Source organism: Triturus cristatus, chromosome 1_1, assembly GCF_964204655.1.
Source record: "Triturus cristatus chromosome 1_1, aTriCri1.1, whole genome shotgun sequence".
NCBI lineage: Eukaryota > Metazoa > Chordata > Amphibia > Caudata > Salamandridae > Triturus > Triturus cristatus.
Window position 1 is genome coordinate 108,620,843 of NC_140579.1, and position 23,833 is coordinate 108,644,675.

Here is a 23,833-nt window from a genome sequence, read left to right on the forward strand (position 1 = left end):
AAGTTCTGGACATGTGTATGGCTCCCTCTCCTGCGGATGCTGTGGCCCTCTAAGATTGTGCGGAAGAAGGACAGAGGGCAGCTGGAGCCATCAGGCCACTGAAGGCTGAAACTGAGAGGACGGGCTTTCAACAGCACATATTCCCAATTTCACATAGGTTCCTAAAATGATTATTACACCTTTGGAAAATGTAAAAATACATTTTATGAATCTAGGCTAATAAAGAATGTAAGCCAGTCCACATCAAGGTAAAACAGCATGCAAGAGTCCTGATTACCCCTGTGGTGTGCACATATATTGTGTGTAAATACAAGACCTGATAGTGTAAAATTGTGGCCCACTTTATATCCTAGCCCTATTTTGGTGAAATGTGTAAACTAGGCCAGCTAATAGTAGTGATTGCGCTTCTGAGGATGAACTAGCACACAGTTCAAGTGAATCAGCATGGATTTGTACACATACAAGCATTGTTTACACATTTTCAAATGTGCTTACAATCTGCGCGAAGATCAACATAGATACTTATTTAAGTATTACGTGACTCACTAACCTGGTCCCGACTCACATGTGGAAGGAAACTGGCGGAGAGTGAAGTCATATGTACTCAATGTGTCATTCTCACGCACCCACCAGTAGGGTCGATCTCCAAACAAAAACCTACGGAAAGAGAAAATATTTCAAACTTGGAACCATTCAGTAATTCTCTTCCTGGCAAGAGAGAAGTCCTTCTGAGATGAATTTCCATGCACCTCTGACAAGCTTCTCACTTCTCTATCCCCACCTAATGTGACCACAGGGAAAGGGAGGAAACAGTGCAGCTTCAAGGGTCAGTCATCCCACCCATAACCAATGTCAACTAGTCCCTCGGAGGAAGACACATCCCCACCAATCAGCCAGCCTTCTCGGAAGCGCAGTGATTGAGAAAATGGGGGACTCTAAATCCCTGTCCCATCCCTAAGGAAAGAATTCAAAACACAAGCATCAGATAGCGTAACTCAGAACAGGTGAGGAAAAGTGCCAAACACAACCCCAACACCAACAATTCCATCCCTTACCCAGAGCGAAAGTAGGCTTCATGAAAAGGACTTATCTGTGTCACCACTAACCATGCAATCTCCTGCCCCATCACTAACATCAGTCCCAGCCTGCTAAGCAGTAAGCAAAGCTGCACACCAGCAAAAGGAAGTGGACCACTTTCACTCCAACTTCACCTCAAGCTATTCGCTGTAATGCCCTCACCGCAGTTCCAGCAGTTGGTACCAAAAAAAGGTTTTACACACTTGGCAAACCCCAGTTCTGCAGCCTGATGGGAACCATACTCTTGAGCTTAACTATGCGTTTCTTATTGCACCTTTCTCTTAGGCCCTACGCGCACATATATCAACATATTTTTACAATCCGGTGGGCCCTATGATGAGTGTGATCCAGGGACGTCCACATCTTACCATTTAAACACCAAATTCAACCATTCTGAAATTAACGCTATCCATAACACTTCAACTCCGACCTTCCGGTCCAAAAAGTACGCGATGGGGAAGAAGACAATGAAGACTGATTTTGGATCACCTAGATATGTAGCCCACAGCCAGAACTTCTCCAGTATGAAGAGCCTCTCCTGGAGCACCTGCGCCATTGCAATGCCGTTCTCATGCAACGCCTCCATCTAAATGCAAACAGAGATGTGAGGGAGATGTTAGAATCCAGAGAAAGCCAACGCCTCCTCCTTTCGGCTCTAGCTGTGCTTTTCTAAGGTGTCACCCAAAACATTTAACCGAGTGGAAGAAGAAGAGCCAACTCCAGAGGGAAGAGTTGATGGATCTATCTGGCTTGGGTACGATATCCCTCCATCTGTGCAATGTTGGATGACAACCGAAACAGCACTAAATACAGCTTGGACAGCACTCTTTTGTTTTGTAGTTAGGTTTATTCTTTTTAAATAGTACATATGCGGATGCTCAGCGAGCAATATGATATTTATTTCCATTGTCGACTGTGGTGGCGGCCATGACTTATGAGTGACAAAGCCTTGATTGGGTCATGCCACCTCTTCCTTCCCTCAACAATGGTAACATATAGCACATCACACTATGCACATTAGCATATGTGCTTTATGAGATACTGTTCTACCATGTGCATTAGTTATAAACTCAGGTATTTAAGAGAACCAGTGCTCAATTTCATAACATGAGCCCAGAGTGTGATGCAGTGAAGATCACAAATAGAGTCAGTGGCATTGAGAAGTCGCCATCTTGCCTCAGTTTTGGGCAGTGGCGCGGACAGTTTCTATCGATACAGTTCAGAGATAAGCATCCTAACCAGCATTACTTGATGTCCTGTATACGTCATCCACTGCCATTTAAACTTTAAATGTTTGGTACTGCAGCACACGTGATACATCTGCATACAGGGCAAATGGAAAAAAAAAACTATTTTAAAAAAAGAGAAGCCATCTTGCCTCTACTATGGAAATAACGTGATTTGTAGGAGTAGATGTTTGAATCTGTGTTATTGGGCCAAAAATGACAAAAATACCAACACATACACAACATATCAGATAGAAGCAAAGAAAATTATTTCCAGGATACTAGCTCATTAATGGTGGGGAGGTGGGCGCACATGTACTAAAGATAGGTTTTCTTCCTCCCTGGTCACTGGTTTCATATATGGCCTAGACACTCCATTATATGTGCTACCAATGTGTATTATTCATATTTCTTTCTTTTTTTTTTTTATTTATAAAGTTTTTATTTAATGCAAGCCAGTTACAATACAAACAAAAATACATATAAACCAGAAAGACAAGTGCAAGCAGCAGACAGAAAATAAATACCAAACATAAAAAAAATAATAATAATAATAATAAAAAATAAATAAATAAGTAAATAAATAGATACAGCTTGTTTTTTTTGGTGACCAACAGACGACAGACCAGATAAAAACATATTGGGGCGTAAAAAGAAAGAGAGGAAAAGAGAGACTAGCCAAGAATTATCCTGCTTCACCCTCAATCCATTGCAAAATTGGCGCCCAAATTTTAATTCCCATAGACTTTTTTTTAGTCCCTTTTGTTCTATATATAGCATATTCCAGATTATATATTGCTAATAAACGTGCCCTCCAGGTACAAAACGATGGTGCTTCACGACTAATCCACTCTTGGGTAATACACCCTCGAAGAATTGCCATAAGGATAAATACCAGGTTTCTATTATACTCATTCGATATCTTGGAAGAAACTCCTAACAGAACTAATTCAGGTGTTATTGTTATTACAGATCCAAGTACTACAGTGAGGAAGGATTGAATTTCATGTAGCAAAGATGTTAAACGTGGGCAGCTACAAAACATGTGAACTGCGTCAGCAGCAAATAACCCACATCTACTACATGTATTACCAGTGGTTGAGCCCCATTTAGAAATTTTTGCAGGAGTATAATACAGGTCAAAGATGGCCATAAAATGCTGAGCACGCATTCTGCCCGTCAACAAAACAGAGTTAGCAAGCAAAATAGATGTCTGAATCGAGTTGCTATCACAGTTCGTCTTCTCCGCCCACCGCTGTTGAATATCCAACATATCATCAGAGCAGGAAGATAATAATAATTTGTAATATACACCTATCCTTTTTTTAGTGTATAAAGCGTCAATGATAGGAATTTCGACCAACCCAGAGTGATCCAGAGAGGTCATCTTCTTAAGAAAGCTATGCACCTGGAGGTACTTGAAATAATCCAGATTTGTAAGATTAAACTTAGATTTAAGTTCCAAAAATGTTATAATACGGTTATTATGCCATAAATCACCTAATACATTAATGCCACTGTTCCCCCATCTCGTCATTGTATAATCTCTAAAGATAGGAGGAAATATATGTATAGACGTCAGAGGGGTGTACTTAGATATGTTTTGGAGTCCTACGTAACGTCGGATTAGCTTCCAAACAAAAAAAGCAGCTTTCAATATCTTAAATTTTGTTTTTTTATAATAGCTGGGTTCTATATTAGTTAGCAAGCACCCACGCGCCTCAACTCCCAAAGCAAATTCATAGATTGAAGGAGCATGTGACTCTTGTAATTGTACATTTGCGCCAATTATCAAAGGAGAAATAAACTGTAAAGCAGATGCTAGATAATAAAACAAGAAATAAGGTGTATTCCATCCTCCCCTATCCTTAGGAAGGATCATCTTCTTATGCGCTCTACGTTGGCGTTTATAGCCCCACAGAAATCTAGTCGTCATTCTCTCAAGTTCTTTAAAAAAAATAAGAGGAAATTCTAAAGGGACAGAACGAAATAGGTATAAAAATTTGGGAAGAATTAACATTTTCAACACGTTATTTCTCCCATATATAGACAAATGCAAATAATTAATACGCTCCAGCATAGAATTGGCTTTTTTTAGAATTAATTTATAATTGAGTTCCGGGATAGAAGATACTGGTGTAGTAATCTGAATGCCCAGATATGTCGCCACCGTAACAATATTGAGGTGGACCAACGGACGAACTGAAGGAGTCTGGCCCACTAAGAGAATTTGCGTTTTAGCCATATTAAGTTTGTACCCCGAAAATAAACCAAACTTACATGCCAACGCTTCTACCTTTGGGATAGCCTTAACAATATTTGTTGTAATCACGACCACGTCATCGGCATAGGCCAACGCTCTGTAATTCACTCCCGCCACCGGAACTGGGGAAATATCTTCAGTTTGATTAAGCTCTTTAATAAACAGATCAATATAGATAGCAAAGAGTAATGGTGAAGCTGGACAGCCCTGTCTGGTCCCCCGATTGATAGAGAACAGGGCAGATGACTTTGTCCCAAGTCTTACAGAGGACAGAGGGGATTTATACAGAGCTTTCAAGGCCGAGATCATAGTAGGTCCAAACCCCTTCAGGGAGAGCATATCCCAAAGATAGGGCCAGGCCACCCTGTCGAATGCTTTTTCAGCATCCAACAGGGTGATTGCTATAGATGTTTTAGTACCCTGAGCCCAGTCCATAAGGGCAATGATCCTACGGACATGATCCGTAGTATCCCGCCCGGGTAGAAACCCATGTTGCCATCTAGAGACTATGGTGGCAATTATCCCTGATATCCTTGAGGCTAATATTTTAGAGAAAACTTTGCTATCTGCATTAATTAGCGAGATTGGCCTATATGAAGCCGGGCTGGTAGCGGGTTTATCTTTTCTCAAAAATGCCATTATTATTGATTGTCTCCAAGAAGCAGGCGCTATTCCTTTCTGTGCTTCTAAAAAAGTGGCCAGCATGTCTTGTTTCAATAAGTTCCTGAATAGCCTAAAAAACTCCAGAGGGATGCCATCAGGCCCCATTGCTTTACCCGAAGCGAGAGAGGATAACGCCGACTCAATTTCATTCCATGTAATGTCAGCATCTAAAGCCTGAGCTTGAGCAGTGGTTAATTTTGTGATGTTATGCAATGAGGAAAAGTTCAAGAAGAGCTCGTTAGAATAGAATTGAGCATCTTGCTCGTAAAGCTTTGAATAGAACTGTCGGAATACCTCAAGGATTTCATCGGGATTATTATGGATTAGCCCAGTAGCATCCTCAACTGCAGTGACAACATTAGTGGTCTCTTTTAATCTTATTGTTTTTGCCAAAATCCTGCCAGAATTTTCCCCCATTTCATAAATCTGTGATCTAAATATTGCGGTCTGCTCGGCCACTTTAGTAGCTAACACCTCATACAGTCTAGCTTTATGTATATCTAAAATGGTTTTAATATGGTCTGTGTCTTGTGCTAGGCTGATAGAAATGATTAATTTAGTCTCCCATTCCTGAATCGCTTTATAATAACGATCTAGCTTATTCCGGATGTTCTTTTGTTTTCTAATCGAATACGACAGGGTCTCCCCACGTACTCCTGCTTTAAATGCATCCCAAACATTTTGGGTCGATGCACTCCCCCTGTTAAACTCAAAAAACTCTGATCCACTTTCCCATATGTTCTATATATGCCGGGTCCGCCAGTAACTTTCGCTCAAAGGACCAAGTACTCATCAGAGGTGTATCTGGTCAGTCAATTTTAAGCACTAATAAAACCGGATTATGATCAGAAATTATTCGTGGAAGAATTTGAAAGTCAATATTATGATTAAACCCTAGAGTAACAAAAAAATAATCCAGTCGACAAAGTTTTTGATGTGGTGAGGAAAAAAAAAGTATACCCCGGTGATAAAGGATTTTTGTCAAAGCCCACATCAGACAGACCAAAGTCCAAAACTAAAGCTCTTAATGCCTTAAATGTCTTTTTTTTCAGTCCAGGATATATTGAAGTGCCCCGTATGTCTAGACCACCTTCCATATGAATATTTACATCTCCGCAAAAAATTAGAGGAGATGACCAAGTGGCTAATTCTAGGTTTAAAAAATTTAATATGTCCGGATCATCTGTATTGGGGGCATATACTGAACATATAGTCCATAATTTATTATCAATACAGATTTCAATAATCATCCATCTACCGTACTCGTCTGCTTTAGATCGTTTCAGACTGGCCAATCCTTTTCTCATAAGGATAGCAACGCCTCTAGTGGTGGTACCTTGACGAGTACAGCCCAATAACTGCATACCCAATTCGTTAAATAAATGTCTATCATTCCAGACCAGATGAGTTTCCTGAAGACACAATAAATCAAGATTCATATTCTGTATTAATTGGGCGCAGACCCCCCTCTTTTCCCTATTGTTTAGACCACAAATGTTCCAAGAACAAATTCTCAAAATACCCATCTTATTGAAATTAATCCAAACAACCTACTGCCACTGCATGAATCTAAGTTAAGACATACCTCCCGTATGAAAAAGAATAATTACCCAAAAAGAATCCCTTTTATTTTAGAACTCCAATCAGTTAAAGCACCAGACTGTCTGTAAATCTCCAAGACGAAATAGCAATTCCAAAACGAAAACATCTTATAGCACATATCTTTCTTTACACATTCATTTGTAACCAAGCTTGCCCCCTCCACACCCCAGACCAAAGCCCAAACCCACCACCCCGCAAAAGAAAAAAAACTACCCACCCCCTCCCCTATCCCTACCCAGACCCCTACCCATAATGGGCCGAGGGACTGAAAAGTCCCTACCATGTGATGTTGTGAGAAGTAGCCTGTGCCTCGCGGCTCGCTCTACAACGTATAATATGTCCAACATATGTCAAACATAATAAGTAAAAAAAAAAAAAAAAACAGCTCAGTAAACTTCGCTACAAATCAGCTTAAGTAAAATTAAGTAGGGTCAAATAAACCAAGCAAAAAGTGAAAGTTGATGCCTCATCAACAGAGAGAAAAATATTCTGGGATCATACTCATAGTATGGCTAGCAACTCCTTAGCTGCCCCTTCGGATGTAAGAAAATAAGATTTTGCTTTATGAATTACTTTCAATTTAGAGGGATTGAGAAGAAATACTTGGGCCCCCTTAGCCTGAAAAGACGGTATTAGCTGGCGAAACTGCCAGCGTTGTTGGACAGTGGCATGACAATAATCAGGCCCGAACAAAGAATTCCAAGCTCTTCCCCCTGCGCTTTCGATCTGGTCTGGCTAAGTCATATAGAGCCTCTCTAGCCAAAAAGTTATTCAGGGTGATCAATATGGCTCTTGGTCTAGGAATGCTACCAGATCTAGTGTTCATTTGAAATGGAAATCTGTGGGCCCTTTGGAGTTCCACATCCCACTTCCAATGTGATAATTCCGGAAAGGCTTCAGCGAAAAGTTCACTAACAAATTGCCTAACATTCCCCCCCTCGCTCCCCTCAGGAATGCCCAAGATACGTAAATTATTGCGCCGTGATCTATTTTCAATGTCAACCAGCTTCCAGTTAATCTCTTCCTTTAAACTCTCCAAGGAAGATATCTGTGTTTTTTGAATATTCATCCTATCTTCAATTTCAGAGATCCTCTCTTCGGCTTCAACCACCCTTGCGGTAATTTCGGAGCATGATCTAGCCACTCGTCTTAGGTTATTTTGCAGCTTCCGTACAGCCCCTTGTGTTCGTAAATTCTCAGTTCTCGTCTCTTCACGATGTTGTAGCATGAGCTGATATAATGTACCCAACGTGACCACAGGAGCCTTAGAATCGTCTACCTTGTTTGAACTCTTGATAGTGGGGGAACCAGCACTAGTTCCTTGTATCGATAAAACTGTATTTTCATCTGTTTCCCATTCTGGACTAGCTGGGAGCCCCTCCACCTCCACCTCGTTCTCCACCTCCTTCTCCTCATCATCTTCATCAGAAGAACTCCTGTGGTCCTGTATTAAACTGCTCGAGCTATTATCGCTGGCTGCGTCACCTGTCTCCCCATAATGGTCTATGTCCCCTTCAAGACTCTCAGACTCCAGAGATTTAGACAAGTCTGACATGGAGTAGAAATTCCCTGCAGAGTCAAGTGTATCAGAGTCAGTATCACCTACTGGGACCGCCACCTCTTGTATATTTTCCCCAACCGGAATCACAGCTGCAGGGGAGTCAGTCTGGCTTACATTGTCATTGGGCTTAACTTGACGATCCACAGTGTCTATCAGGTTAACATTACTTTGGCTCTTTCTTCTTTTTTTTAAACATTCCTGGTATTTTTAATGACATACTGGGACTACATGTCCCAGAATCCCCCTGAGCAGCCAGTAAGTCATTAGATGGAATAGAAACGGGAGATACGTTAGACAATACTTCTGCCCCCATATCGGTTACCAAAGACTGAGTACCTTGACTAGTTTCGCTGCCAGCAACCGGATCGTTGGCGGGAGTGCTCTGTATAGAAACTGAAGCGGCAGCCGTAACTGCTCTAGTTTTAGGCTTTTGAGTCTTGGAATTAATGGCCAGGGTCGGATTTTTAGGTGCCATGCTGAAAAAACGGCTATTCCCCTGATAATGCACCAGGAAAGGCAAAGTTCGTCTCCAAACCAGGAAGCAGGGAGCCGAGTCGATTTCAGCACTCCGGCATTTACGCACACCAACCGCTGAGGAATGCCAAGCCCGCTGAAGTGAGCGGCGAAAGCAGCAACATAGATCCAGCCGCATCAAACAGCCAATGCAAAGCAGTCAACGGCAACCCCTCGCGTACACACGGAGTCTGCTTCGCCAGTCCAGACAGTTTACCTTGTGAAGCTGGGCTGCTGCATGGAAAACTCAAGCACCTTCGATGCGAGCGAGCGAGCACAGCAGAAGCACTTTCTCAACTCCTCACTCGAACGTTGACGCGTCCGCCATCTTGGCCCTCCGCCAACCCCAACACCAACAATTCCATCCCTTACCCAGAGCGAAAGTAGGCTTCATGAAAAGGACTTATCTGTGTCACCACTAACCATGCAATCTCCTGCCCCATCACTAACATCAGTCCCAGCCTGCTAAGCAGTAAGCAAAGCTGCACACCAGCAAAAGGAAGTGGACCACTCTCACTCCAACTTCACCTCAAGCTATTCGCTGTAATGCCCTCACCGCAGTTCCAGCAGTTGGTACCAAAAAAAGGTTTTACACACTTGGCAAACCCCAGTTCTGCAGCCTGATGGGAACCATACTCTTGAGCTTAACTATGCGTTTCTTATTGCACCTTTCTCTTAGGCCCTACGCGCACATATATCAACATATTTTTACAAGCCGGTGGGCCCTATGATGAGTGTGATCCAGGAACGTCCACATCTTACCATTTAAACACCAAATTCAACCAGTCTGAAATTAACGCTATCCATAACACTTCAACTCCGACCTTCCGGTCCAAAAAGTACGCGATGGGGAAGAAGACAATGAAGACTGATTTTGGATCACCTAGATATGTAGCCCACAGCCAGAACTTCTCCAGTATGAAGAGCCTCTCCTGGAGCACCTGCGCCATTGCAATGCCGTTCTCATGCAACGCCTCCATCTAAATGCAAACAGAGATGTGAGGGAGATGTTAGAATCCAGAGAAAGCCAACGCCTCCTCCTTTCGGCTCTAGCTGTGCTTTTCTAAGGTGTCACCCAAAACATTTAACCGAGTGGAAGAAGAAGAGCCAACTCCAGAGGGAAGAGTTGATGGATCTATCTGGCTTGGGTACGATATCCCTCCATCTGTGCAATGTTGGATGACAACCGAAACAGCACTAAATACAGCTTGGACAGCACTCTTTTGTTTTGTAGTTAGGTTTATTCTTTTTAAATAGTACATATGCGGATGCTCAGCGAGCAATATGATATTTATTTCCATTGTCGACTGTGGTGGCAGCCATGACTTATGAGTGACAAAGCCTTGATTGGGTCATGCCACCTCTTCCTTCCCTCAACAATGGTAACATATAGCACATCACACTATGCACATTAGCATATGTGCTTTATGAGATACTGTTCTACCATGTGCATTAGTTATAAACTCAGGTGTTTAAGAGAACCAGTGCTCAATTTCATAACATGAGCCTAGAGTGTGATGCAGTGAAGATCACAAATAGAGTCAGTGGCATTGAGAAGTCGCCATCTTGCCTCAGTTTTGGGCAGTGGCGCGGACAGTTTCTATCGATACAGTTCAGAGATAAGCATCCTAACCAGCATTACTTGATGTCCTGTATACGTCATCCACTGCCATTTAAACTTTAAATGTTTGGTACTGCAGCACACGTGATACATCTGCATACAGGGCAAATGGAAAAAAAAAACTATTTTAAAAAAAGAGAAGCCATCTTGCCTCTACTATGGAAATAACGTGATTTGTAGGAGTAGATGTTTGAATCTGTGTTATTGGGCCAAACATGACAAAAATACCAACACATACACAACATATCAGATAGAAGCAAAGAAAATTATTTCCAGAATATTAGCTCATTAATGGTGGGGAGGTGGGCGCACATGTACTAAAGATAGGTTTTCTTCCTCCCTGGTCACTGGTTTCATATATGGCCTAGACACTCCATTATATGTGCTACCAATGTGTATTATTCATATTTCTGATTGATACCTACCCTAAGTAAGCAAGATCTTTAACTTGCAACATGGCAATAAGGAGAGAACCGAAAATGCAAAACACATAGACCAAAATTGCCCAAAGTGCCTGAAATATTTCTTTTAAAGTTGTTATCTTGGTTACTCCTTTGAGCCTGGCTACCATAATCAACTTTTATTCCCTCTTTTTGGAGAGATTGATGGGTCAGACTACATGTTTGGTGAGCCAATCAACCGATTACTTCAATAAGATGAACATGTAATATTTCTTTTTCAGATGTCCCTTGAATCAAGCAAAATTTCAGATCAAAAGTACTCCTCCTTGAAGATCACAGAATATTTCACTGGCACAGAACTCTACTAACTTGTGGACGACTGCAGATGTGGTGTCCGCTGGGTCCCTTGCTCCTGCAGTGAACACCGCATCTGGCCTCTTCCCCATCGCGGTCTCGGTTTCACCAGCCGCCAGCGCAGTGCCAATCGCGCTTCTTGCTTGCCTCATGAGAGCCATGAGGCTACCTTCATGGAATACTTCATTAGGGTCCAGAACAGTTATCAGCTTCCCCTCATTTCAGACATTACACCGATACAAGGAGCTATGGAATAACGACATCGATCTATGAGGGGCTGATCATTTACTCAGATATAGGGTTCAAGATGGTTTCTTTTGATTAATCAAGGTACCTGCTTTTCTTCTACCCTAACAGGAAAACCCTCTTCTAATCTAACGCTAAATATTGTTCTTGTCTAATGTACAGAAACTGCCCCATTTTTGTCGTGGCCCCCTAATTTTAGCATGCCTGGATTTGGTATCTTCAAAGCACTCTGCACTCTACTAAACTGCAAAGTCCTTGTGCTTCTTTTTTCTAAAACATGTGCTCCACACTGGAACCCCCTATTTGGCCTACTTAACTTACCTTTAAGTCCATTGCAAATTGTATCTTAAATGCTCCTAAATGCCCTGTGTGGGCTACAGTGTGTTTACACCGCCCACATGTATGACAAAAATATGCTTCTCTCAGGAGCATTACAGTGCTCTGGCTGGGCTACAGTTTAAATGCACTGCAGTGACACGCGGCAGGGAAAAATGTATTTTCTATGTAGAAAAAGCCTATGTTTACATATTCATAAGTCACCCAAATGTTTGCCTTGTAAAATAGAGAACACTACATATTGTTTGTTGTAAGAGGTTAGTACAAGCTGTCCAGAGGTATTCCAAGTGGAGTATTTGTGCATTTTACACAAACTAATTTACTTTGAGAGACACAAAGGGTTGGCTGAGGACAATATTAAAAGAAGGACATTTCCTTTTTGAAATGCAGGACACAATTATCAATTGTTGGTGAATGATACATGGTTTAACCTTAATGTTGGTCTTGACTAGTCCAAAGGGCAAGGACAACAAAATCTCCCACAACTCCATTTCTGACTGTACTAGGCTAACAACGTAGATTTTAAAAAATGTAGAGCCCACCTAGACCATTCATGAAACATAGATACTTATCTTTCTTTTGTCCGCTTAGAGTGCCTTCTCCCCTGATATCTCCCATGTTACCGGTCAGCTAGGCAACGCAAAGATCATGTGGAATTTCATGCAGGCCACCCAGCTATATCCTGTAGATCTACCTTGATGACTCTCTCGCCCACAGTGACTGCCTCCTCCCATGAAGCTGTGAAAGATGTAAAAGGCTGTCCAATGAATGGATCTGCCGCTGGGCAAATCTGTTGTCAACAAGCACGTGTTTTATCTTCATGATGCAGATTATTTCGAAATATATTTTTTCATTAAAAAAATAATTAAAAAACAGCTTTAGAACGCAATAGTCTCCATATGATGCACGCTACAAATGCAATGGCATGATAACAGATGTTAGCTTTACTTCGCATGGACATTTTTCATCCCTGAAAGCATCAACAACTATGTTGGACTATGGGTATTTTCAGCCCGTGAAACCGGCTTGGTTCCATGCAGATATCTGTAGTAAGCACAGCAATACTGACATAGGCTAGCAAAACATGTTTTAAAGAGTGTGGCCGTTGGGATAGGAAAGCTTCTGCATGGCTCTGTGGAGCTTGAATCCCTGCCCTATATTGATCTCCAGGCCACTCATAGGAAATTTGCTGTAGGTTTTCTTTAGCTCTACCTCACTGAACAAGACAACCAACTTGTTCCACTGAGGGTCTCCCAGCTTACGTGGATTGGGGCCCTAGAGCTTGGCTGAAGTTGTAGAGCATGCATAGTATACCCCTCTTTTACATAGAGCTGATACTACCCTCTCTACCCAGACTGTGGTAGACTGACAGTGGTTGCAGCATTAATCTATACTCAGGATAGACCATACCCCTTAGGAGATCTTGCCTACCAGCTCCCTTACTTGGGATCTTTTCACCTCTCTCATGTCAGGGATGTGTGTTTTGAGAGCCAGTGAGTTTACAAGGTGAGCCATTGGGTTGAATATAAACTAAACTGGTATCTGTTCTGCTGGACATTGTAGCTCCGTCATGCCATTCCCTATTTTTCGTAGAAGCTTGGTGGATTCGGGTAGGCACTAGCTAGTATATGTGTTTAGCTAAGACTCCCACTGCTGGCACAACCACCACCCTTTCTGCTAAGTGATGGTCAGGGCCTCCTGGTCTAGAGTTTATTAAAATTCTAATCTGGGGCATTGCTCAAACAAGTACCAAGAGATGGGAAAGGAGGGTCAGCTTCCCTCCTCACACAGTAACCATGCAGGAAACATGCCCCAGGATTGGAGGAGCATCTCGTATTCAAAAGTAGCGGACCCCCTTCCGATTGGATCGGCCTGTCCTTTGGAGAATGATAAAGTCTAGCCTCATCAATAAAAACTGACAGAACAATATTCTCCTTTTCTAGCAAGACTGGAATAGGGTATCGAAGTCAGCCGAGATTCAGGAGTGGAATCCAGAAGTTAGATGGCTATTCCCCATGAGACTAGGAAACAGGTTGTGTACATAAGAAAGTGTCTTTGTGACGGATTACTCATGAAAGGAATGTGCCAGTCCGACAGAGCGAGTTGGGTTTCAGCTAGCAGAGAACGAGAGGTCTGTGATGCTTGTGGAGGCGATTGGCGCTTTGAAGCACAAGGAGACTGCAGACAGCTGTTCATGATAAGGAAACTTGTGGCACATCAACATTAAGGGAGACAGGGGAAGCTCCATACTGTTATTGAAGGTGAAATGTCTTTGCCCCAGACGCCTCCTCTGTGCTGTGGGTGCTTCCAGTTAACCTCTGTAGCTGGGAAAGAGTTCCTTATTTAAGAGCTTACTATTTGAACTCTTGGTCCCTGCCCCAGGACCTGCAGTTTCCAGCTTTGTCCTTGCTTGCCCTGCACTAGTGGTGAGCAGCATTGCCTCAGCGGGTGCCCTGCAATTAGATACCCCAGATGGCAAGTGCTTTCTTTGGTGCAGGCCACCCCACTTTCTTGTGTCACCTGACTAGATCAGGGTGGACTAGCACCCTGGCCAGCCGTTACCCTCCTACAGCAAACCCACTGGCTAGTGGGATGACAGTAATTGTGCCAAGACACCGGCCACCCTTAAGTAGACCCCTGACACCACCTCATTGGTGACCTCGTCAACAAATGGTGGGCACGTCTGTTGCTTTGGGTGGTAGGACATTGGGCAGACCAGGAACATTTGACTTCATATCAACTGCTGGAACCACTTCACTACAAAACAAGAACTGCTACCATTGCTCTAGCTTTGGCCAGTTACCAAGTGCCACAGTCTATATAATGCAATGTTATCTTTTTTTTATATGGCTTAGCATCTAAGCGCTACAATCCTGTTTGGGGTCAGAACTCTGGCCCAGAGGGTCATAGAGACTTCTGCGTATCTCAGTTTCGATGAGAATTATATTTTTGTGCATATTACAGTACTTTTTTATAAAATAAAATCCTGATTGACATGGATCGTATTAGTTGGTATTATGGTGTGAACTGTATGCTGACTGTCTAACCCGCCTCATCTTCTCCAGTAAGCCGTGGACTGATTTGTCCTGCGACCCTGAGACAGTACTGGACAGGAGTCATTGGTTTTGCAATTTTGGGTCCAATGGAACCACGGCCCTCAGAACACTAGCGGTGAACATCTCAGTTTGATGCAACTGGAGCCCATTAACCCATGACTGCCCCATTGCCCCCGAGAAACTGGTTGTCGCAGTGACACTATCCACTGCCGAGTGGGTGCCCGCTGGAAAGAGGAGAGGAAACTGGGGTTAGAAATCCAAGACAAAAGGGACAAATGGAAAAAAAGGGGATGGGTAATGAGTAAAACAGGACAGGAGGGCTGTGAGAAAGTACTCTCGGTGTAAGTAAAATGAAGTCTTTCTGAGCAGGCTCTCTTGTGTATTCATTTCTCGCTGCACTGATCATTCACGACGCAATTCACAGCAGCCAATGGGTGTCCAGGATAGATCACGAGCCAGTGCTTCTATAATGAAACTGCGCTCTAGTAATGCATTTTGTAGTATCACTTGAACGTATATCATTTTCTTACCCCAAAGGAAATCTAGATTGTCTAAGACACAAGGATCTCTTCTGGATCAAATTAAAAAGTAAAAGTTCAATAACAGGGTCACACAGTGTGCCGTGAACGTTAGCTCTATTAACAAGTATTCTTCTGTCTTATATTTCAGTCAAACCTGAGAAGAATTTGGTCCCAACTTGCTTCATAATATAAGTTACACTACATGATATGAATGAATGTCGATTTAGTGCAACAAAAATGTTGGACACTGATTGTAGATCGTATTTTTACATCAAAGGAGGGAGGAGGGGTAACATTTTGAGGTACAAATGAAGGCCAACTGATGATTACCTTAATTGTCTTTTGAGGTACGGGGTAATTCTGGGTTATAATACATGGAATTCTTTAATCCCTGTATGAACTTCAGTCTCTAATTTCTTTATACTACATAAGATTCTGTAATCCCTGTATAAATGTCAGTCTCTAACTTCTTTACAATCGGTGACTTGTGATGCACCCAGTCGCCGACTGTAAAGAAAAGATGTCAGAACTTGACTATTATAAGTTATTACAGTCGAGTTCTGACATCACAATGCCTGCTGCCTGAGAAAAGTAGATCAGGTCATGGAGCATAATCGAAGCAGTAGTCAAAAGCAACATAAACAGAACATTGCTTTTTTTCCCTTCTGTTCTATTTTGATAGCTTACAATGAACAGCAGAGAATGTTTATTTTTTGCATTCCTTAGATAGACAAAAGCTAGAATCTTTCTGCATGTTTCTACACATTCCGAGCTACTGCAGCAGTCTTTTTAAAAAAAAAAAAATTAACAACTGACTTGTAAGGAACTCTTTCTAATATCTGTTTGCAACAAAAATCTAACAGGCTTTTGTTGTGGTAAGATTTTTCATATGAAAGAGCTACGCCAAAGGTTTTAAGTGGTTTATGGGAAAGGTGATTCTGTGATCACGTATTATATGAGATAAAGTATCTCCGGGCATACATAAGGACATTGCAAGCCACCTTGAGGTTCCATAACTTTAGAAAGGAACTTGGCTTATATGGGTATGGAACTCCTTGGCGACTTGCAAAACCCTTATTTTGTACAGCAGGGGGTATTTTATCACTTACAAAAATTGCGTTTTGTGGTGCATGATGAAGGATAACAGTGTGGGAAAAAAGAAGGCTGCTTTTAGTATGAATTATGGTGATTTTGATATACAAATAAAGGCACTATGGGGAGCATTCTGGAGCAGAAACTACATGTTGCGTTTTAAATCAACTGTATTCGGTATATGTTACTAGAAGTTGTAGAAAAGAGTGCACAAGAATGCCATTTGGAGGTATAAATGAAATACATTTTTAGGTAGAATGGGCATTTGGGTATATATAGCATTTATGTACTTCGTAGTATACAAGTAAAAGGCATTTGTGAATGGGTTATACATTAAGGGTATGTTCGCTTTACACAAAGAGCTTGTGCATGAATTAGAAGTGTGAATGAAAAGTATAACCGAAGCATACCTTGTGATATGGGCTTAAGAGCATTTTAAGGGATGGATTTTGTATTGTGCTATTTTGTGGGAGTGACAAAATCTCTTTTGTGATGTCTGAGGTGCATTAGAGCTCTTGTATATATATAGGTCATTTTGTATTATAAACTAAGGGAATTTTGTAGATATTAAACTGAGATATTGGGGGTATGAAAGAATAACATTTCGTGATCTGAACAGGAAGCTGTATATCGGTATGAAAGAAAGGTGGTTGTAGTGTAATGAAAACATTTTGGAATCCGTAGCTGAATAGCTACAAAAGAACTTGTGTTAAATCGGCCTAAACCAAAAATTCTTATTAATGTATCATAAGACTAGGCCGTTAAATAAAAAGTAGGACATTGTGATATAAATAAATAGCAGATGTTATAAATGAAGATATTTTGTGGTATTAACAGCATGTTGAGTTGTAAATAAAGGTCAGTCAATATGTGGTCAAAAAGAATGGCATTATGTGAAACAAATAAAAATGTCATCATGTATGATAACAAAGGGCATTTGATTGTCCTTAAAAAGGCTCTGTTATGACAAAAATGTCAGATATGTTGTAGTATGACTGAAGACCATTAGGAGTATATTTTGTTATTCAAATAAAGACCATTCTGCCATATAGATAAAGAGTACTTGGCAATAGAAACTGCAATTCTGTGGTATAAATGTTGCAGTTGAGATAAAGGCTTTGTAGTGATGATACTGGATTCAGGGTGAAGTAAATCACTCCTTTTATTGCCAGAACAGCCCCGGTCAAAGGCAGCTTCCCCGCAAACCTTCGTACATCTTCCAACTGTCCCCTCATCCCCATGAAATTCCAAGAATCTCCGGTAAGTAATGCAAACAACTTCAACCCCAGTAAAATTCTGAAGACATAGAAAACAGAGTTAAAGCTCACCACACACTCGCCTTGCTTGAATATAAAAATGGAATATTAAGGCAAAATCCTACATTGAATCACACACAAAGGTTCTTAGGTGCCCTACTCTTTCTAACAAACGTACTCACTGTCACTTCCATCAGCGTACACACGCTGTTTACTCGCTCTATCAACAGCCTCAGTACCAGACTGCCAATTCCCTTATGCAACTACCCAATCTCACTTCCATGTCACCAGAGGAAGGGCAATCTAAGATACAGGACAGCCGTACACAGGTACAGATTGGATACAATCATCTACATCCTGCAACACCACTGCACCCTTCACCTGAAGAGTCACATCCTGTTCAACTTACCACCAATAATTTCTCCTCAAATTATGTTGGTCCATGATATCCATATCACCACCTCTCACTTTTGCTATGCGACTCTTTTGCCATACACTGCCATTTTCCAGCATGACAATGTTTCTCACAACCTTGGTAACCTTTCCTACACAATTGTACACACTCGCACCCTTCACACTTTTTCCTTCACTCTTCACTCACACCCATTGCCAAATATATAGTTTCAGATCTTTTACCCCAAGCTTAGCGTCATAATACAATTTGTTCATTATCTGTGTCCCCTAGACCGGATTCCATCCTTCTTCTGGATTTCAATGTACGATTTTACTTTTACCCATTCAAACAGGATTACTTCTGGTTAGGCACACGTACCATCATGATGACATAAGGACTTGTACCAGTGGATTCATGGGCATTGATACTATAAAGCCAAAGTGTCCTTTCAACTTCAGTCTCCGATCCTTGTTGCCACTAGTAGCAAGCTGCAAAGTCCATTTGATGACCTGGTCCAGCATCTCAACAATCCCATTACCACTGGGGTGTTACAATGCGGTACACCTATACCTAATACCCGAAAACTTCAAATAATCTGACATCTCAGCAGATTTAAACTGTCCTCCATTACACATCAAAATAGAAGCTGGCAATCACTCTTTACCTTTCTGACCAGCTTCACCTCAATGTACTTTGAAAACATGTCAACAATAACATGACCCATCCTCCCATACAGTAGGTCCCAGAATATCTAAAGCAACATCTTCCCAAGGTAGTCTATAAAACACTCTCATAATCCTCTCTTAACTCTATATGGAAGGATTACCTGACCAACACTCATGAGAAATTGCCCATCATCACTCCGTTCATCTCTTATCTTCCAAAATTCTCTCAAACTACTAGCAACACACTGCTTGCGCCAGCCCTCCACAATCATGTATCCTGACACTTTTAAATACCTTCATCTTTTCATATGCAATGACCCATTCCTCCTTGTTAAAGACTGTATTGCCTTTACCCTCCTCAGGTATATAAGCCACACTGTATTCATACCAAGGATCCTAATCAATCTCCTTCATGGGTAGGACCAATCTACTGAGGAAGTCTGACATTCTTGGCACCAGGATCATCATACAAGGATCCTCCCTGGAAGCCTGACAATCCTCGCAAATGTATCGCAATAAGAAACCGGGATTGAAAAATCATATAAAATGTTCCTAGACTTGCAGGTCTAGTAACTTTAATAATCTACTCGACCTAACTATAGTGTACTTAACCCGTAAACTGGTCTCAAATTGTGTGATCCTAGGCAAATATTTTGTCTTATGGAGCCACTTTTTTCTTTATTATCACATAAGAGAGCACCTTCAAATATGCAAATTCACTATTTATGCTCTTCAAAAAAACTTTATTTACTAGACTAAATGTTTGTTCCATGTATAACAAGAATCAAGCCCATATATAGGGTACACAAGATTCATGGCTTGCCTCTTAGTTCACTAATAGCATTGTCATCTGGGCAGGAGCAGTAATAATTCCCTGTTCACGTTTAAAAACTCTTAATAAATATATTACCAAAGCAAGTTGTGGTAGTGCATGGTCATTTACAGGTAGGATATTTTCAAGTGCAATGTCCACAAAACTTTCCCACTAACATGTAGGTTTACTGATAAAAGCGCTTAAACAATTTTTGAAATTTGGGTCTCAGCAAAAATATTTTATAATGTTCACATCACCAAGTAAAGTGTTCTAATATGATTTGATCCTATAAAAATTTTTTTTTCAACAGAGAATTACAAAAATGGGTCTTCATAACTAGTGAAATATATTTGAAATGGTTGAACAGTTCACTTAGCTATTGCAGTCTTGTTATAAAAAACAAAATCTGACTTCTTACAGCCTCTCATTTAACATGCTTTGCACAGTTCAATTCTCACATTTCACTTTACAAAATCCTCTAACTTAAGTCACAGAAAGAAAAATAAATGTAAAAAGATAAGCTGACTTTTGACCTGTGCCTCTGAAAGCTAGCAAATGTGACAAGATAACAAGATTAAATGGCATTTGTATTGCTCTTTCAGTTTGTGAGCAATAAAGATGCTTTTAAATCTTGCTATCTAGTCACATTTGCTCTGCTTTAAGAGACAGAGGTCAAAAGTCAGTTTGTCTTCCCTGAAGTTAGAGGATTTTTAACTTTGGCAAGTAGTTCCTAAAAATAGCTCAATAATTGGATTTCGGAGCCCTGAGAAAGAAGGGGGGCTGGGAGCTGATAAATGTCCAGTACCCATGCTACAAATATCATAAATAATTAAAAAATGGGGGTTACTGTTCCTGTTAAGACACTAAGAGTGCCAAAATAATGAAGAAAGGGGCTGCTACGTACTGCACCAATATGTAGGGGACAGTCAACAAGAACGTCTCATGCTGTCCTCCCACATCCCTAGGGATTGTCATGCTTCATCATCGGTCGGGTGCTCCACATCGGGCCAGCGCTGCAATGCCCTACGGGTCCCAGGAGGGTCACTTTAGAGGAGATCTTATTATTCTTTTGCCGTTTGAAGAGTGTGAGAGTGTCTTAGTGGGGTGGTGTAAAGTGAATATGGAAGTGTATCGGTAAAACTGGCTAGGGGAATATCACTGAGTTTAATAAATAGATTCCCCTGTCAGATTTTAAAAAACCATAGTTTAGTGTTATCTATGGGGTAATAATGTCCCCTAGTAGGCAAAAAAGAATTATATATAATACTCGCAAATTCCCTGAGCAAACAGTCAGTGGTTAATAATTTCAGCAAGTTCTTTTGATCACTTCTGGGGTGAAGCTTATATCGACAAAAAGGCTTGAGAGCCTAAGCATATGCTTTTTTAGGTCGAGCCTGTAGCAGCGCGCATACGCTGCTCTGGCGAGACTTTATGTAAATAGTAGTGGTGAGCTTTGGAAAGCTCACTACACGCTTGTGCGTGTGGTTTGTTTTCCTTCAGATGCTATTCGCCTTTGCGTACGTCTTTGAGAAAGACAGCACGCAATTGGGCAAAGGCGGCTGCATGTCCCGCCTTTGCTCCGCCCACAGCCTATTGCTTGCGGTTACCCGCACAGGCCACTTCTGTTTTCAATTTTCGTGCACAGATGCGTGCGCGATAATTGAAAACAGATCGCTCGCTGTGAGGAGCACGCGCAACACTCGCGGGCTTGTTGTAAAAAGAAATCGGAGGAGAGAAGCTCCAGGCCATTTGTGCGATGGGGTGGGGTCCTTTTGTAACTTCCGGTTGGAGGCGCGGAGTATTTTTGCACAGCATTAAACCTGGAGGTGGTTGTAAATAAGGTCGAGCGTATGGTGTGAGGAGAGGGTTAAAAGGCCGGTCCGGAGATGCAGGACACATGCCTTCGGTGAGGGCACGGGGTCAATAAACATGCAGCTTCCTGAGGGACTGTAGTACAGAGCGACACCTTGGCAAACAACATCCAGAAAAGGGACCAGGTGCCAGGAGCCGCCATAAAACAAACATACGAGTGAACGCACTAAGAGACCATCCATTAACCGAGCAATAATCAATAATGCAGAGGGACAGGAGCCCCTCTTCCTTCCACAGGCTAGTAGGGCTAACACTAGCTGCAGCACCAACACTAGCTGCAGCACCACAGCTCCTGTGCGAGCCCCTCCCCCCACAAACAAAGACAGGTTGATACCATTAGCCTGACAGGAATAGCAATATCCCTTGTGGCCGTCATCGTGGGGGCGGGAGCAGCTCTCGGGATTTCATCACCACCCACCTAACGACCGAAGACTTAATAACACAAACGTAATTACGGAGCGACTGCGAATCAAGCCCCAAACCACCTCCACCCGAAGCCCCGAGAGGCTGATGCCAAGACACCGGCAGCAATTAATCTCCCACCAACTACCACCCTAGAACCAACCACTTTAAAAAATATTTCTAAATATTTATTTCCATAGCGGTACTTTATATAGTAGTCCTAGTGGCGTAGTAAATGCGGGCGGCATGTTTTTTTGGGGGGGGGGGGGGGGGGGGGTCACAGGCTGTTCCTACCTACGCCAATGAGTAATCACACCCTTCTCAGCCCCCTCACACGAGCGAGACAATTACTACTCGCACCAGGCACCGGGGGTTAACAGTCAGTGGCATAGCAAGGGCTGCATGGGGCCTAACGCAAGCAAGAACCCCCTCCCCCCATCTCTTGGTTTTTAGCTAAAAGTGGCCTATAATTGGGATGAAATAAACCCCTTATTTCTCTGTGCTATCAATAGCGACCCCCTCTGTTAACCCAGTACACATGAAGTAGTCATGCATGTCACATGTGCATAACTCACCTCAGTCAGCCTAGGAAATTAGGGGTTAAGAGCTTGAACCTGAACAACCACACCTAGCATGAATCCTTCTAGGCCTGCGCCAGACACTGAGGGGTTAATAACACGAGCCTTATGTCACGAGGACTGACATGAGTCCATCAACCCCCATCCCCACCTATGACCTCGCGCACGCAGGCTCATATGAGTTAATGCTTCTTCTCACCGTGTGGTCCTGGAGCAATAGGCTGGGTAGGCCTCGGATAGGTCGGGCACTAGCTGTCTTCGTCTTCCAGCATAACGCACCAAATGCCGTGCTTTTATATAGATATATCATTTAGTCTCTGCCCACAGGGAACGTAAAGAGGCACCACTACCACCCTCATGGACCCAACATGGTACCTCAGACCTAGCGTTGGCAAATCGTAGCCACCTCAGTAGGGCATCCCTCTGCTCGCACAAACTTACATACGAAAACCATTCTGTGAGAGATTACCGTAGTCACCTCTTAGGTAAAGCTAAATAACGACACTCAATTGAAGGTCCCAAAGGCGAGACCATAGGCTATGCCTATGCTTGTCTATAACAGAATACTTCTCCACCAGTGACAACGGACAAGAAGCATATGCAACTACAACTTCCACACCTGTGTTATCGACCTGAGTGAACACAGCCTCCAAGCCCTTACATCTAGTATTTGTAGTTACAAAGGTACTGGCCACAGGGTCACATTCCCGCAGGTTCAGCGTTGCAAATGGCAACTTTAGTCGCATCAAAGGACGCTTGAAAGACCATTCAAATCTTCCAACTCTACAACATTCACATGGGGTTTTTTATTTTTCAATTTCAAAATAGAGGGGTTGGGGTTAAGCAGTTCTGAAGGCTAATTTTCAGCACCACGGCACACTTCACAGAGGGAGAGAGGGCAGAGAGAGGGTATGAACAAGGGGACTCAATACATTGGAGAGAGGGCACGGTCATCTGAGAAAGCCTAGAGGAAGGGAAAGAGGTGGCATAACGCTCAGAGCTACCGACGTTAGAACTGGGGAACCAGGTTTCAGTCTCTACATCAACTCAACATCCTGTGATTCGGAGCCAATCATTTAATCTCCCCCGTGCGTAAAAAAATAAAATGAACATGACCTTGGGTAATGTAACTGGTGCAAATGTAAAGCTTTGCGCTATGTAAAACTGCAAACCCCCCCCACCTTTCCTGTGTAGAAGTGTAGTCTGAGGGGGCTGGCAGAGAGAGAAGCAAAGTATAGGAGAAAGAGACGGTGGGTAGGCAAGTCAGAGGGAGATGCACCGGTGGGAGTGAGATCACAGTGGAAGTGACAAAGCCACAGT

General features: G+C 42.3%; 1 protein-coding gene across 5 annotated transcripts in view; it reads right to left on the reverse strand.

Moving 5' to 3' along the window:
* G6PC3 (glucose-6-phosphatase catalytic subunit 3) overlaps positions 1–23,833 on the reverse strand; it is a 101,995-nt gene that overhangs the window by 31,030 nt on the left and 47,132 nt on the right. For 2 of the 5 annotated variants that reach the window (XM_085610000.1, XM_085610042.1), the window contains 3 exons: positions 9,668–9,885; positions 1,446–1,663; positions 551–657 (listed from right to left, as the gene is read on the reverse strand). In XM_085610000.1, the coding sequence (XP_085466126.1) occupies positions 551–657; positions 1,446–1,663; positions 9,668–9,670 (328 nt within the window). In that variant the 5' untranslated portion in view covers positions 9,671–9,885. Of the gene's footprint in view, positions 1–550; positions 658–1,445; positions 1,664–9,667; positions 9,886–11,296; positions 12,602–23,833 lie in introns of all 5 variants that reach the window. The other 3 variants (XM_085610075.1, XM_085610059.1, XM_085610110.1) reach the window with 3 other exon arrangements.